A 16,853-nucleotide genomic window follows, 5' to 3' on the forward strand; every position below is an offset into this window, starting at 1 on the left:
GCAATAAAGGCAGCGACGTGACAGTCTGAAGCATCCTAAGGGCACTCCAGGTGGCACTGCTGCAGATTTTGGCTGCCATTCTAGTTATTCTAATGGTTTCTCTGTTCTCTTGTTTACACACTTCCTTGTAACTGGAAAGTTTGCCTAGCTCCAGCACTCTCGACACAGCCAATTGGTAGCAGTATCCCTGACTGGACTTGATGGACTTTGAAGCAATGGATTTAAGGGCGATACCAAAAATCCTGTTTATATGACTGACACAAGCATGAGCTTTTCATGCAACAGATTCATAAATTTTAGTGAAGATGCCCCCATTGAATCATTAATGTGCGAAGTGGTGATTTTACACTCGTAGTGACAAATTGATGCCTTCTTGTTAATACCCAGCCATGCTTGGTGGTTTACAGTAGCCTGTTTTTATCTGTGTTTTGTGATTTTTAGAAGTATGTATTATCTGTTAACCTACTGTGGTTTTTCTTTTTGGTGCTCCATTCTCGATCACAAATATTTTTTTAAATGTGGAACATAATTGCAAAATTTAAGATAAGAGCTTTACAATGTGGTTGCAATAGGGTCTTCAGTTTACAGTATCAAAGAACAAACTGAAGCTGGGTAAACACAAGATATTTTTAATGATTTGGCCGATTCCAAAACATCGGAACAACAAATTAATATCATGCAGTGTGTATGCACTACTTTGTGTAGTCCTCGCTCCGTGGGATTGTAAATCACATCGCTTTTGTACATGCAGTCAAATCAGGGCATGCGGCTGACTATCTAATGCACCGCTATGCGGCGGGGACCAGCATGCCGGACGATCGGGCACCAGATTGGCAAGTGTGTACTGACAGCCCAAAATGTCAGCCCATTGGCGAGGGGGTTGTGTGTTGCATCGCTGGGTACACACGTTGTTTAGTGTGTACCCAGCTTTAAATATTAATGGTGAAAAACTGACTATGCATCTCCTAGTATGGAATATTTTTGTATCTCGCTCAATGGATTTAAATTGAATTCACATTTCATTTAAAGCAAGCTGAAATTGTGCCGACCATCTGACGCAGCACTCCATCACTTTCCTTCTTGGCAGCCCTTACATAGCCTGGAGGTGTGTTTGGGTTCATTGTCTTGTTGAAAAACAAATGATGGTCCCAGTAAGCACAAACCAAATGGGGTGGCATGGTGCTGCAGAATGCTGTGGTAGCCATGCTGGTTAAGTGTGCCTTGAATTTTGAATAAATCACCAACAGTGTCACCGGCAAAGCACCCCCACATTATCACACCACCTCCTCCATGCTTCACAGTGGGAACCACACATGTAGAAACCATCCGCTCACCTTCTCTGCGTCTCACAAAGACGTGGCGGTTGGAGCCAAAAATCTAAAATTTGGACTCATCAGATCCAAAGTACAGATTTCCACTGGTCTAATGTACATTCCTTGTGTTTCTTAGCTCAAACAATTCTCTTCTTGTTGTTCATCCTCAGCAGTGGCTTCTTTGCAGCAATACGACCATGAAGGCCTGATTCACGCAGTCTCCTCTGAACAGTTGATGTTGAGATTTGTCTGCTACTTGAACTCTGCGAAGACTTTATGTGGTCTCTAATCTGAGGTGCTGTTAAGCAGCGGTTTCTGAGGCTGGTAACTCTAATGAACTTATCCTCTGCAACAGAAGTAACTCTTGGTCTTCCTTTCCTGGCGGTCCTCATGAGAGCCAGTTTCATCATAGCATTTGATGGTTTTTGAAACTGCACTTGAGGATACATTCAAAGTTCTTGAAATTTTCCGTATATACTGACCTTCATGTCTTAAAGTAATGATGTTTCTCTTTACTGAGTTGAGTGGTTGGTGCCATAATATGGATTAAAACAGTAGTCAAATAGTGATGACCACTGTGTACTAACCCTACCTCTGCACAACACAACTGATGGTCTCAAACACATTAAGAAGGCAAGTAATTCCACAGATTGACTCTTGACAAGGCACACCTGTTAATTCAAAACCATTCCAGGAGACTACCTCATGAAGCTGATTAAGAACTGTCATCCAAACAAAAGGGGGCTACTTTGAGAAATCTAAAATATCAAATATATTTTGATTTAACACTTTTTTTTGTTTTTTTTTGTTTACAACATAATTCCATGTGTGTTCTTTCATAGTTTTGATGCCTTCAGTATTAATCTACTATGTGGAAAATAATTTTAATGAAACAAAAACCATTGAATGAGAAGGTGGCCAAACTTTTGACTGGTACTGTGTGTGTGTGTGTGTGTGTGTATGTGTATGTATATATATATATATATATATATATATATATATATATATATATAATGTGTGTGTGTGTATATATGTATGTATGTGTATATATATATATGTATGTGTGTGTGTGTATGTATGTGTATAACTTACATACATGCATCTCCAAAGGCCGGCACTCACTTGTATGCCATATATGTACTTGCCTTGGTGCCCTCCCTGGGTGCTGTCAGCTCCCCGATAATGCAGACCAAAGATAAAGCAGGCGGCACTCACAGGACTCCAATAAAAACCGTACTGAGACTGTTTAATTTACTCCAACGTTTCAATCTCCTTTATTTCCCTGTGGACAATCTCCAATAAAGGAGATTGAAACGTTGGAGTAAATTAAACAGTCTCGGTACGTTTTTTTTTTGGAGTCCTGTGAGTGCCGCCTGCTTTATCTTTGATTTATATATATGTCTCCAGGTCCGGCACTCCAGATAATAAACCAAATCCTGCAGGGGTGCCCTCACATAGGGATAAATAGAAGCATGAAGGTGCAGCACTCTCCTCTCAATAAATCAAGCAGAAACCAAAGGATCAATAGCTCCTATTGATCCTTTGGTCTCTGCTTGATTTATTGAGAGGGGAGTGCTGCACCTTTATGTATGTGTGTGTGTTTGTTTGTTTTTATTTTTCTCTCCCTCCCTCCACCTTGTTCTAATCTAAATTAATGATGAACAGAATTAGTGTTGTGATTTTTTTTTTTTTAATTTCCCCCCTCCTTTCTTATTCATGACTTTTAACTCTAATTTGTGCCACTGCCAGGAAGTAAAACCGTAAACAAAATATCCCAGAGAGGAATATGTACGTACAACATTTTTCTGATGGTTATATGTATATAGTTGTAATGATTTTTGTCTTCCAGATCATTGAATGGATCTGTGACAACCTGTCAACATGTATAACATTTGACCCCATACAGGAGTTCATAATTGGTATTCAGTTTCTGCTTCTGATTTATTTCTGAATAACTGTATGATGACACTAATCTATCTCCCTCTACTTCTACTTCTTATTAATTTTAAGTACATAGGAGCTCATTTAATCTGTTCTATAACGTACGATAAGTTTTTTTTTTTTTTTTTTTATTTGATTTTAACTGTACATGTTAACAGGGCCGGATTAACGGGGGGGCGACAGTGGCGATCGTCCCTGGGCCCCCACTCCCATCGGGGTTAAAGTGAACCGGAGGAGACTGAACCAGTTCCGCATCGTCCGGCCAACCTAACCCCGGTGCCGCAGGGAGGCACCATTTGCTAGATGCCCGCTGAGATTGTAACCAGCAGGCGCCCGGCTCCCTCCCTTCAGCGGCAGCCGGAGACTGGAGCTCATGAGCTCCGGGCTCCGGCTCACACAGTGCACTATGGCAGAGATTTCATGACGACTCTCCCATGGTGCAGAGTAGCAGCCAAGTGGACTGCTCGTTGGCGGGAGCGGGGCTTAGTAAGTATTTTTTTTAGTGCAAGCGGCTTCTGTAATGGGGGCATTACTACAGGGGGCACTACTACAGAGGGAGCATTACTAATAGGGGCACTAATGTAAGGGCATTACTACTGGGGTCATTTATACAGAGGGTACTATTACTGGGGGCATGACTACTGGGGACACAACTACAGGGGTATTACTACTGAGGGCATTTATACAGGGAGCGTTACTATTTGGCACATACAGGGGGCATTACTATTGGTACAACTACAGTGGTATTACTAATGGGAGTATTTTATACAGGGGGCATTAATATTGGGAACACTACCACAAAGGGCATTACTACTGGGGGCAGAACTACAGGAGGCATGACTGCTGGGGGCACTACTAATGGGAGAATTGCATAGGGGGCACTGCATAAAGGGCACCACTACTGTGTGCACTGACACTTCTGAGGTCCCCATTGCGCATACCCCCAGTTCGTCACATTTAATAGGGGCCCCCACATGTTTGTTGCCCAGGGGCCCCCACAGACCTTAATCCAGCCCTGCATGTTTACAAAAATGTGTTTGATTTGACCTTCATCCATTTATGCGTTCCGCCTATGTTTTAACATAGACAAAGTAATGTAAAGACATGTTTATGTACCTTCACTTACCTAGAGATAAAGACAGCGGCAAGTAGCCTGTCAGGAGACACATCTGCTGGAACTCCTCTGCCCCAGGATTAATGATCCATGCTGATTATCATCATGAGGACGGGCCTTTTTGTAGTTTTAAATAAATAAAAAATTTAAAAAGATCTACTTTGTAGAGATACTGAAGTTCTTTGGACTCTCATGCTTCTTGGTTGGAAGAGGGTTCTACAGTCTCTTGAGAACCCAGAAGAATTTATTAAATTAAATGAGAGGATTCATTATGCATTGAATACACTCCACTCAGCTACAGGGAATCGACTTAAAATGAATAAATAGAGCCTATATCTGCCAAGCATAATGAATTAACTTTATTCCTGATGATCCTGGCTATTGTCCAAAATGCAAAAGAGAATGGGCTTCTTTTTCCATTACTTCTGGACCTGTCCTAAGATAATAAGATTCTGTTACAAAATGTTAGTTTTCATTAACAAATCCTTTTGCCTTTCTTTATGCCCTGACACTTTATCCATGTTATTATGTAAAATGTACCTCCTGCCTCTACAGCAGATGTCTGCCCATGGTTGTCAGTGGTAGTCACATTAGCTCATAAAGTAATCTTGCATAAATGGACCTTCTCCACCTCCTCCCCATTAATAGCAGAAGTTAGGCAAAAGCTTTTTAATTTCATGAACATGGATAGAAATGCTGAATTTCCATTGTTATGTTCTATAGGAAATGGGGTCCTTTTATAAATAGTGTGGATACGGAAACCCAAGCAACTACAGATGTGCCCACATAAAGCTTACCTCCATGTGCTAGAAGTCGCTTTAAACAGAACGTGTGAGCTACATGCCACTCGGAAGTAGCACAGAGTGCTTCTTTTTGCCTTCAAATACATTCGCAGTATGATGTGAATATGATGTGATGTGAATATGACACACAAGCAGCTTCTGCTGATTAAAATGATATGCCGCATGCCTATATTCTGTGTTTTTCTGGAGAAACCAGATAATACATATCAATCTCTACATGGTATAAAATGAAGTCCATCGTTGTGAGATATCTTTAATGATTAAGGCAGCGTAAGCCAAAAAACGCTTGGACGTCTTTTTTTTCATTGACTTTCTTTGACACTGCTCAGCTCCCTTTTTACCATACTTTAATGTTTCATACCACCTAATCGACAAATGTTCTATAGAATAGTAAATACTGCATCAAGAATGACCTATAAAGGGTTTTCTCTATTTAAGTGGATGATCTTTTTACTAATCTATAGCAGACAAATAACTGATATTGGTTGTCGTCTATTCTAGGGTCAGTGAATGTGCATACACCAGAAATGTAAATGTAATAGGACGTTTCCCAAATGTATTGGTCTTATTTCATGCATGTTATCCTGTCAAGTTCAATAAATTCTTAAAAGAACATAGAAACATAGAATTTGGTGGCAAATAAGAACCACTTAGCCCATCTAGTCTGCCCTTTTTAAAAAAAAAAAATAACTTTTTGTAACCTCCAACCCTATTTGATTATTAGTCCTTTGTAAGTATAATCTTGTGCCTATCCCGAGCATGCTTAAATTGTTTGATTGTGTTAGCCTCTACCACCTCTGATGGGAGGCCATTCCACTTATCCACTACCCTTTCCATGAAGTAATATTACCTCACATTTCCTTTGAACCTACCTCCCTCCAGTTCCAGTGCATGTCGTCTTATTCCTAGTACTTTGCATCTTACATTCTAATTCAATCTTTACAAGCATATAATTTTGTTATACAATTATTTTATTCACATTATGCCTTTTTATAGCTTCTATACACAGGAGCTTGAGTTTGGAGTCAATGTATCTGGATAAACAGTTGCCATATACATCAGTGTCGTCTTGGAATAAGGTAAATTGGTGTGAAAATAGCTATATTTGCAAAGAATGTCATTAGAAATTTTAATATTGAAGAAAAAGTTAGATTTTCTGATGTATGTGATAATTTTCCTAAAATGTATGTACTTAGGGCCTGATTAATTACGGATCACTATTGCGATCGCAGCTGCGATTACGCACGCAGTCTCCCTGCAAAAATATGCTTATGTTAGGCTGCGCCGGCATTGCGATTTCTAACATAAGGACGTCCACATCTCCTTACTCACATCTGTAATACTTTGCAAGTCTGCAAAATCATCGGTAACATAGAGTACCATTGTAGCAACAATCGGCCGACCGTGCGTAATCGCTGTTGCGATACCTAATGTATCAATATAGACTCCAGAATAGATTTGTACATTTCTACTGTAGCATTTTAAAATTATTAAAAGAAAAGAACATCTCCTTTTTGGGCTTTGGACATAACCTGAATGCCGATATTTAGTTTCACTTGATTCCAAAGAAAATAGTTTTATCAAATATATTTTAAATGTCTTGTTTTGAGAAATGCATATCTACAGATGTGTCATTATACACCTGGCCTCAATACACCATGCAACGCAAGACATCTGGTGTGGGTGAGCTGCCAGGTCCTGTGCAATTCTGCCTGCGTAGAGCTTCATTTTTCAGCCAGAAATTTCTTACTCGCACCCGGTGACTGCACTGATGAAGTTGATATGCAACACTTGTATATCTGTGTGTGACCGAGTCTGTAAATTAAGCACGATGAAACTTGGCGTGAAAAAAAGCTGCGGCCGCTGTATTGTAGCACTTCGTATACGAAGTCAGACACAGTCACACACTAGATAAACTAAACTAGTTCTGCATATCAAATTATTCAGTGCAGTCTCCTGGTTCACCTTGGTTACATCACATTGCGATTAAGACAGTTTTGTCCGAAAAAGACGCAAAATCGGAAAGTGAGTACACATCTGCCAATGCTGGCACACCGCCAGGTCCCAGTGCTAACGAGGTTGGTACACTAAATATTGTCTAGTGTGTACTGTTTTTTTGGGGTATTATGACTGCAAATGCAACAATGTTTACATAGCTTTTATCCCATGTAGTGCAATTTTCTTCCTGCCTGTAAGTCTTACATTTCTTCTTTTTTTTTTTCTTTTTGTTTGCACTGTTTCTGCTTATGTACTTTTGTAAGGTGCTGCAAACCCCCTGTGATACCATATAAATAAAGGAGAAAAGTAATCTAATATAATACTGAACAAGAACTAGGTCCTGCTTTCACTTCCTATATTGGTCCTTCTGAGGCAAAAATAAAACCTGCCCTTGGGACCCATCTTCTTTTCAGAGCCTGGTGCAGTAATTTAAAATCGTGTTTTCAGTACTCTACTATGCTACCTGACCTACACAGTTGGTTGCCTGGACTGCGCACACATATAATTGAGAGCGTAGCCAGACCCCAGTGAATAACCAAAAGATAAAATGTTTAAATTCTGTTTTTATTCAATGAAATAAGCCATCCCCTGCAGTTTGAATTGCAGCTAACTTCTCAAAATGAGGGCAAGGACATAAGAGTTTATGCAGATGTATTCTTTATCATTGTTCATAATAGGCTCCATTATAAACAATTCACATCCGTCCTCTGCCAGCACCATATTGTTTTTTTACATAATGCTACATTGTACTGTATCAAAGATCCAATTGCACATCCATGTACCTTTAATAAGCCATTCCCTTCAAACTCTGAAACAATAAACTACATGAAAGCAGACTATCCATTAAACTAAACCCCCACTATGTCCAATTCTAGATGGGCAAAGCGTCTTCTTTTTTTTTTTTTTTTTTAAAGTTTAAAATATTTGCATTTTATTTTAGCACCTCAGAACGACGTACAAAAGGCGCGATGATGATTGCAATTTCCCTTCATCCCAGAACACAAGATATAGAGCGCGCGCACAATGTGACACTCAAAGAAGCAGCAGAGTGGCAGAACCCGTGAGTTAGGTGCCGTTGTAGGGATTGTAGAGTAGATTACATAATAAGTAAGGGATGGAACATCACATGAGGGAAGTGGTCCCTGCTCGAAGAGCTTACATTCTAAAGATTACACTTAGATCAACTTGACAGGAAAGACCAATAGTGATTATTTTGAAATCAACAACATTGTTGATACATTAACAGTGACATGGGAATGCACATAAAATATTCCTTGTGGTGACTCGTTATCTGGGCCTTCAAAAATGACATCTCTTTTTAATACAGATTAATTTATGAATAACCCAACTAAAAATCTGTGACCATCAGCATGCAGTTCCAATTGCAACAATTTTAATACAATATCCTAAATACCAGGACAATAACATTTCCTTTAAACACAGATTTTCCAAAAAGCCATGTTGTGCAAAGAAACAGCACTGTGGAGTAGATGTATGAAGCAGTGAAGAGAGTGGAGACCTGTGCCAGTGTAGAAGTTACCCATGGCAACATCATATTACAGAGTGACACCAGTATATCAGCAAAGACAGTGGCCTCCACACTCTGGCAAATCAGTCCTAGCAGTTTTATATGCTCTGTTAGACAAGTTGCTATGGCTTCCACCGCCTGCCACTCTCCACAAATTCTTTACATCACTTAACACCACTCACACAAGACACCACTTACCCACTACCTTTTTTTTACCTCCTACTTCTAGTCTTCACAGGGTGTTATTATTATTCTAATTATTATTTTCTAAAGTGCATGACAAAAATTAGATACAATTATATGAAACAGACAGTAGAGATGGCCCTGCCCAATTCTACAATGGAAGGGCTATGGGCAGCATGATACATAAGGCAGTGGAATAATTATTGTAATGGCTGGCAGGAAAATTGTGAGCGGCTTTTTTGTGAGATTGTAGCTATATCCGCCTCCAATAAAACAAATGTTCCTGGGGGGCATGGTCTGGTGGCCATCAAGACCAGACGTGTCTGTGTACAGCTCCTGCCGGGTCCCGGGTTACACAGCCCATAGCCTCGCTAGTGGGACTGATTTTAGGCGCAAACTGTGCCTTACGACCCCGATTACCTCACCTTAGATGGCGGCTGGGTTCTCAGAGCGGGGGAACGTTTGGGAGCCCTCCTGGGAGCTGAGGCCTAGTTGTCGGCCCTGAAGCCGGGGCCTTGATTTCTGGGCTGCCGCACGGCGAGACATTTAGCTGGCGCCGCGAGAGCGGTTTCCGCCTACCTGTGGCTGATTTGGTATCCTCACCACCTGCCGACACTCCCGCTGTGTGCTGCCTGTAAACTTCGTCCAGAGCGGGGAGGCATGGCTTGCGGCTGCTCCACCGCTCCTTAATTGCTGTGATCACCGCCGGGTGTTGCCGCCGGACGCTACTGCTGCTGACGAGTGACTCATTCAGCCCTCTCCAGAGTCTCCCTGACCCGATGGCCTCATTAAATGCTGCTGATACACCAGTGACGCCGAGGCCCGAGCACCTGCGAAAAGCTGCCATTTTTTCCCACTGATCCCTTGTACTGCAACCGGGTTAAAACCAACACCAACTATTACCCGTGGGGGACCAGCTTACGGCATCTGCCTGGTTATATCTCAGGTATAGGGGGCATAGGTTGCGGAGCCGGGAGGTATATTACTTCTGCAGGTTGTGACTGGCCCACCTTGCTGTAGTTGGGACCTGAGGTAGGGGACGCCGCTGTTAGAGGACGCGAGTGTGATGTCTGCACGTGGCCCAGCTGTCTAGAACCTGAGAGATTTGCAAGGTATTGAGTGACATTTTTTGTGTATTGATGACCTGTCAGTACTCTGATATTGAGAATATACTACTTTAAAACACTGCTTCCTCACTATCAAATATAAAGCTCTGATTCTTGGTGCTCTGGCTCCCTCGTGTGGCAGTTCGTGGTAACTCTATTCTATAAATTCCCTTCTAAGCTGACCTATTTCTGCCGGCACTGTACTTTACCTGGGCTCCATTATTTTATCAGACGTATACCTGTACACCTTCATGCCCCAATTTGGAGGGGGTGTGTTTCTGCCCGGCAGGATGTGGCCAACTTGATGAGAAGGATGCCCGTTAGATCATGATCACATTGTGTTGAGGGGCACCTGTATCATGATACCGTCCATAAAAGTTCATCTCAATTGAAGCATCACACAGCATTACCTTATGGGGAGACGCAGCGTTAATAAAAAATCTTCCGCCACTCCAGCTAAATCTACTAAGACCACAGCTTTTCACACTTTATGTGGAGCTACATCTTCCTTTACGCCAGACCCTATTACAACCAGGTCTTCCCCAATGGCTTCAGGTAGCTCGGAGGGTTGTCAGACTCCTGAACTTCATTCTCCTCATCTGTCGCCCTCTACACAGAATAGGAATTCAGAAATTAGTGACATTTTAACTCATCTACGCTCCCTGCCTTCACGACAAGATATCCAACAAGATTTGCAATCGTTGGAACAACGTCTACAGAAATCTGTTAAGGTCCATTTAGCGGCTTTCCAATCAGACCTGACACAAGTGGCGAAACGAGTTGAATCATTAGAAGAGCATCGAGATGAGGTTGTTGATAAAATTGCTGACCTGGATGCTGTTTGTCGTCGCCAATCTAGATCGTTGATTGATATGCAGCGCCGATTAGATGTACTGACAAAAATCTTTAATGAGTTGTTGGAGGCGGCACCAGACTCTCAGATACACTTTGACCGAGCACATCTGGCGCTACGCCCTAAAGACATGCCTTCGGAAAAGCCATGGGATATTATGTCTCCTGCATTATTACACGATCAAGGAGGATATATTGAAAAAGGCTCGATTGGCCGACAATATTGACTTTAATGGTCATTCTATACAAATATACCAGGACTTATCTTGGCACACGCTACACCAGAGGCGACTACTCTGACCACTACTTGAAGAATTGCGGAAAAAGAATATTGGGTTCCGTTGGGGATTCCCTTTGAGTGTTCAGGTGTTTCATGAAGGAGTTCTATGTATCCTTAAAGATCATGAAGATATACCGCAATTTTGTTCGACGTTGGGTCTCCCTACAATAGCAATTCCAAACTGGTGCGACCCAGTGGAACCATCTGTTGCTCCCGTTGCTAAGAAAGAAGCTTGGCAGAAGAGTAAATCTTCCAGGCGCAGGTCACGTCACTCCCCTGATGAAGACAATTCGACAGCCACTTGAGTTAAACCATCTCATTAGATAGCTATGTGCTTTATAGTATCTGTTGATGTGCTTAATACCTTAGCCATGTTCTAATATGGTTATTTCCTTAATATCTTATCTGATTGCTGTAGTTTTTGAACTGTTTCCCCTGCTGTGTATTTTCTTATATTATTCTGAATATTCTAGATAGAAATCTTTGATTGAGATTCTTGTTGAGTTTCGACGAGATTATAGTTTGGTGTCGTGGACACTAGTACCCTCAATTCTCCTTTTCTCTGCTGTATATATGTTGACTGTGTCCCCATACGGGCCTTAGACTGCTTCTTATGCAGAGAGTTATACATGTTTACTTGTTAAATGTGTATTATTACTAGGTTTGCTCAGTAATATGGGCTTTCCCATAGTGTTTATTTGTTTATGTCTTTGTCTCTGTCTGTTCCCCTATCCCAATGTTTTTTCCCGCACCCATTTCCTCCCCCTCCCCTTCAGAAGTCGGTGTGCATGTCTCTGACAAGTGAGACGACCCGTCACGCTGGGAGGCTGGTTTCTGGAAGCTGAGGCCTGAGACTGCGGGAGGAAACGGAGGCGAGGGACCTGAATGTACGACCTCCGCATCCACAGGTCTTGGTCGTTGGCGAGACCTAGTCAAAGGTGCGGAATCTAACCCACGATATGGTGTTCGCCAGTGACCCCACCAATCGGGATATGGGCTTGAGCTGCACCTCGTAAGCAGGTCGCGGTCCTTTGACTAGGTGACCAAAGCCCACTGGAGAAAGGAGAGACGTACACTCGTGGCCCAAAGGGTCTGTGCCAGTAAGGGGCATGTAGGGACACTGTACTTGAGGTACAAGGAAGTGTGCACTGCGGACACACTCTACTGGGTTGCCGGTTAGAAAGAGTGCACCACGGTGCAATACTGTAACACATAGGTAGGGACCACAGAGTCCAGTAACGAGGTGGGTAGTGGTACTGGAGCCAGCCAGAGATTATGATGCTGGAGAGGTGGGTACGTATAACTACACTCAGGCTGTGATGGTAAAGCACTGGTGAAATGGATAGTATACTGCACACAGGCGGCGGTGGTAACGCACTGGTGGAATGGAGGTATACTGCACACAGGCTGAGGTGGTAAAGCACTGATGAGATGAATGATATAGCTGCACACAGGCTGAGATGGTAAAGCACTGATGAGATGAATGATATAGCTGCACACAGGAATAGATCACTGGAAGCAAGGGAACCTGGAACGAGAGACCACTAGTAACACTAGCAGCGACAATGGTTGTTCATACAACTACCTGATACACAGGAGCCGGATATATACCCCTGGAAGCCCACTGATTGGTCCACAGCGTCAGCTGACCGGCTAGACTGTCAGGGAAGGAAGGAAGGATAGTCAGAGAAGGAAGTGTCATGGCGGCGCCCATGACAGGAACTCCGATCCCCGCGCACCAGACCGCCCGAGACACCAGCATCAGGGAGAATGCTCAGCACCTCCCACGTCGCCGCACCAGCCGCCCGACTGCCCGGGAAGTCAGAGGAAGCCGGCGGGACGGTAAGGGACGGCCGATCCCCGGCTGAACTCTGACACAACCAATACGGAACAGAAGCCTCGTCGGTGGGTCTGTAAACGTTGTTTTACTTATGGCTAATCTGTTATTGTTTTCCAATAATGTAAAAGGTCTTAAACTATCTAATCTCCTCCATTTACTCCATGTAGACAAGGTTGATGTAGCTTTCCTGCAGGAGACACATTTTAAAAGAGATGCTGCCCCCACTTTACTTTCCCGTCATTACACTTCTGGGTTTTTTAATAATTATTCTGGTGCTAAGACTAGGGTTGGTTGCCATCTTATTCTCCAAGGGTTTGAATTTATCTGGTGCTCAAGAGGTACCTATAGGTGATGGTAGGAGTTTGCTTGTCAAAGTAACGATAGCTGGACAGCGGTACACTTTTGTAAATTTATACTTCCCTAATACGGGCCAATCACGTTTTTTACGTGAATCTTTGGAAGCCATTGAACACCATAGAGAGGGTATATTTATTGTGGGGGGTGATTTTAATTGGGTTCTAGAACCCCAATTAGATACCTCTTCTGGTGCTCCTAGATCATCTCACAAGGAGTCTCGTAAGTTTAGAACGATCTTACATGAATTTCAGTTAATGGATACCTGGCGGTTGCAGCACCCTGTCGAGAGAGATTATGCATTTTATTCTCCTCCACATAAGTCCTATTCTTGTATTTGATTATTTTCTTATAGGTCATTCCCATTTAGATTTAATAGAAGATATGGAAATTGGCCAGATAACAGGTTCAGATCACGCACCTATTTCCTTGCGATTGAGAGTCAGACATCCATCTCATCGTCACTGGCGCTGGACATTTAATGAGCAGTGTCTTAGATACACTAATTGCCGAGCTCAATTGCTAGAGGCTATTGATCAATATATAGAGTCCAACGTGACTGACGATGTTTCCCCGATTTCGATATGGGAGGCCCATAAGTGTGTCATCAGGGGCAGATGTATACAATTGGGATCACTTATTAAAAAGCAAAGAACGGAATGCAGGGACTCTTTACTTTCCAAAATTAAAGCGCTTGAAGAGACACACAAAGGAACTCTTGCTCCTGATGTATACGTAGAATTACAAAGAGCTAGAGAATCTCTTAATACTGTATTGAATGAGGGAGCTAAGAAAGCTTTTAGATGTTGTCGCCATAAATATTATCAATGGGGGAATAAACCAGGGAAGGTTCTGGCGAGAGCACTTCGGGAACAGAGGTCTCACACATATATCCAAAAACTTAAAAATATGTCGGGTACCCTTTGCTCCTCTGACTCGGATATTGCGAATGTATTTCAAAAATATTATTCGGATCTCTATAATTTGACTTCGACTCGATCCCCATCTGAATGTTTGCGTCATGAGTCGGAGGTGCAGAGATATCTGGATGGTATTCAGTTTCCGGCTCTCTCTACTGAGGTGCTCCAGGCTTTAGATGTACCTTTTACGGAGGTAGAATTGTTAGATGCTCTTAAAGCGACCCCAAGTGGGAAAAGCCCTGGTCCTGATGGGTTCCCAGTTACTTAATATAAGGCTTTCCAGGATCGGTTGCTCCCCCTTCTTTTATGTGCCTGTAATGGTGTCTCGGCTGAGACCCCTTTCTCTGGCCAGTCCCTGGGCGCTCATATCACGGTTATACCTAAAGAAGGGAAGGATCCATGTCTCCCCGAAAGTTATAGACCTATCTCTCAATGTGGATGTAAAGTTACATGCTAAGCTTATAGGCAATCGTCTCAAGCAGTGGTTACCGAACACAGTTCATTCTGACCAGGTTGGCTTCGTGACGGGGAGAGAAGCTAAAGATAATACTATTAAAGTCATCGACTTGATAGAATATGCTACCACAAATGATACCGATGGTACTTCTCTCCACGGACGCAGAAAAAGCCTTCGACGGGTAGACTGGTGTTTCTACTTCAGGGTCCATAGGGTATCCACAGGATACCTTGGGGTATAGGTGTGACGTCAGTCGCAGGGCACCAAAGAGTTAAGCTTTCAGCCTCCCAGGATGCACTAGGTCCCCCTCCTATACCCCGCCCCCGGGCCAAGGCACCTCAGTTTAGTTTGGTGCCCGGCCGGAGTCGGGTGCACCTGTTGGAGTGGGGGCTAGAAGAGCCCCTGAAGCTTTTTCTTCATGCAGCTGTGGCTGCACATCTGGATGAACAGCATGGACAGTCAGTCCTGACGTCCATGCTGTCTTCCCTACACCCCGCCGGTACCAGAACGCCGGTACTGATCCGGGGATGCTGGTGGGCGTCTGGGGTCACAGCTAGCGGTGACCCCAGATGTTCCGGACCATGGCCGGATTCAAGGGGGACAGAGGTAAGCAGCGGGGTTCCGCGGTGGGTCCCCGCTGATCACATGGTCCTAAGTCCCCAGGCAGGGGGCTCCCTGGGGACTGGCTGCAGCGTGGAGCCAGGCGACCAACCTGCGCTTCCACTACCCCCTGGGACAGCGGACCGCAGCAGAGCGGTAGCGCTGCGGCGTCCCAGGGGTTAAATGCATGCCAGGGGAGCGCGCCTTCCCTGTCTCACAGCCGGCGCCTCCCCCGCTGCACACAGCCCTCTCTGCACTGTGCTGACTGGTCCTGTGTCAGCGCTCCTCCCCCAGGCCAGCTTCTCTCTGCTCCTCGGCGGCCATCTTCTCTGCAACGCATGGTGAACGCTGCTGGAAGTCTGGAAGGAAGCATCGTGGTCTGGGTCCCCCCGCATACCTCTCCTCCGCTGTGGCTCAGGTCTGTGTATGCAGCGCTGTGTCCTACCAGGCCCTGTGTCTGTGTAGTTGAGTGATCAGCGCTGTTAGTGCAGGAATTGTTATTTCTCTGCATTGTATGTGACTGTGCTAGCGCTGCCTGTAACTTTTCTTCTCTAAACTGTCAGCTTTATTACTGTCCCTGTTCTTTCTGCTAAAGCCCTTGCGGTGCGGTGCTGCAGGGTGGTCTCTCGCCTATTTAATACTTAATTGGTGAGAGAGGTCACATACGTGGTGCCATCATGTCTGAAAGTGATTTTCCCCTCCGGCTACAGTGTACCACGTGCAAAGTACCGTTAGCGGAGGGGGAGGGTAGCGCGGAGGGCCTTTGCCGGCAGTGTTTGTCCATGGCGCGGCCTATTACGGTTACAGCACCGGTACAGGAGCCGCCCTGGGCTTGTTTCGCTCAGGCGTTAACAGCTTTAGTGGGCCAGTTAGCTCCGCAGCCCGCGTTTACTCCGATGGGTTTGTCCCAGCAGTCTGTGGTGTCGTCACCCATGCAGGGGTTCCCACGACAATTGGTGGTACCCCACAGTCTCCCTATTTCCCCGCTCCCGGGTTCTCAGGAGCCAGCGTGGGTTAACTCCCTGACGAGTTCTGTACAGCACTTGTCGGATGTGTTGCAAGGGGAGTCTGTGATGCGGCCTCATAAAAGGCCGGTGGCGTCTCTGTCCGCTCCTTATGAGGATGACGAAGGGACGTCTGATGATGGGGAGATTCTGGATCCTTACGATCAGGAACCTTTCCATACTAAGGACGCTGATGCTAAGTCCAAAGTATATATTCCTGGACTTATTCGGGCGGTCCGCACAGCCTTGGTGATTGAGGACGAAGTTCCCCCAGCGGCTAAATCTAAGTATGCCTTTTTCAAAGATGTGAAGGGCGATGCCACAGTCTTTCCTCTTTCGGGTCAGTTGGTGGACCATTTAGAGGAGGCGTGGAAACAACCTGGCAAAAGATACCAGCCGCAGAGACGCCTGGCGGTGGCTTATCCGTTCGCGGATAATTATTTTGCTAAGTGTGAATCCCCTCCACAGGTGGATTCTCACGTGACCCGTCTTGTCCGTAGTGCCACATTGCCGATGCCATCCATGTCCTCCCTTAAGGATGCTACGGACCGCAAGGTAGA

The 16,853-nt window shown here is 44.3% G+C and overlaps 1 protein-coding gene across 3 annotated transcripts in view; it reads left to right on the forward strand.

The window, feature by feature from the left end:
• Positions 1 to 16,853, forward strand: part of GSAP (gamma-secretase activating protein) — a 195,551-nt gene that overhangs the window by 114,992 nt on the left and 63,706 nt on the right. For all 3 annotated transcript variants that reach the window (XR_015877836.1, XM_088468827.1, XM_088468828.1), the window contains 2 exons: positions 3,163 to 3,232; positions 6,168 to 6,250. Coding sequence is in view for 2 of the 3 variants with exons in the window: in XM_088468827.1 (XP_088324953.1) it covers positions 3,163 to 3,232; positions 6,168 to 6,250 (153 nt within the window). In the remaining variant the exon portion in view is untranslated. The remainder of the gene's footprint in view (positions 1 to 3,162; positions 3,233 to 6,167; positions 6,251 to 16,853) is intronic.

The sequence above is a fragment of the Taudactylus pleione genome, unplaced genomic scaffold (genome assembly GCF_031769625.1).
Source record: "Taudactylus pleione unplaced genomic scaffold, aTauple2 ptg000086l, whole genome shotgun sequence".
Taxonomy (NCBI): domain Eukaryota; kingdom Metazoa; phylum Chordata; class Amphibia; order Anura; family Myobatrachidae; genus Taudactylus; species Taudactylus pleione.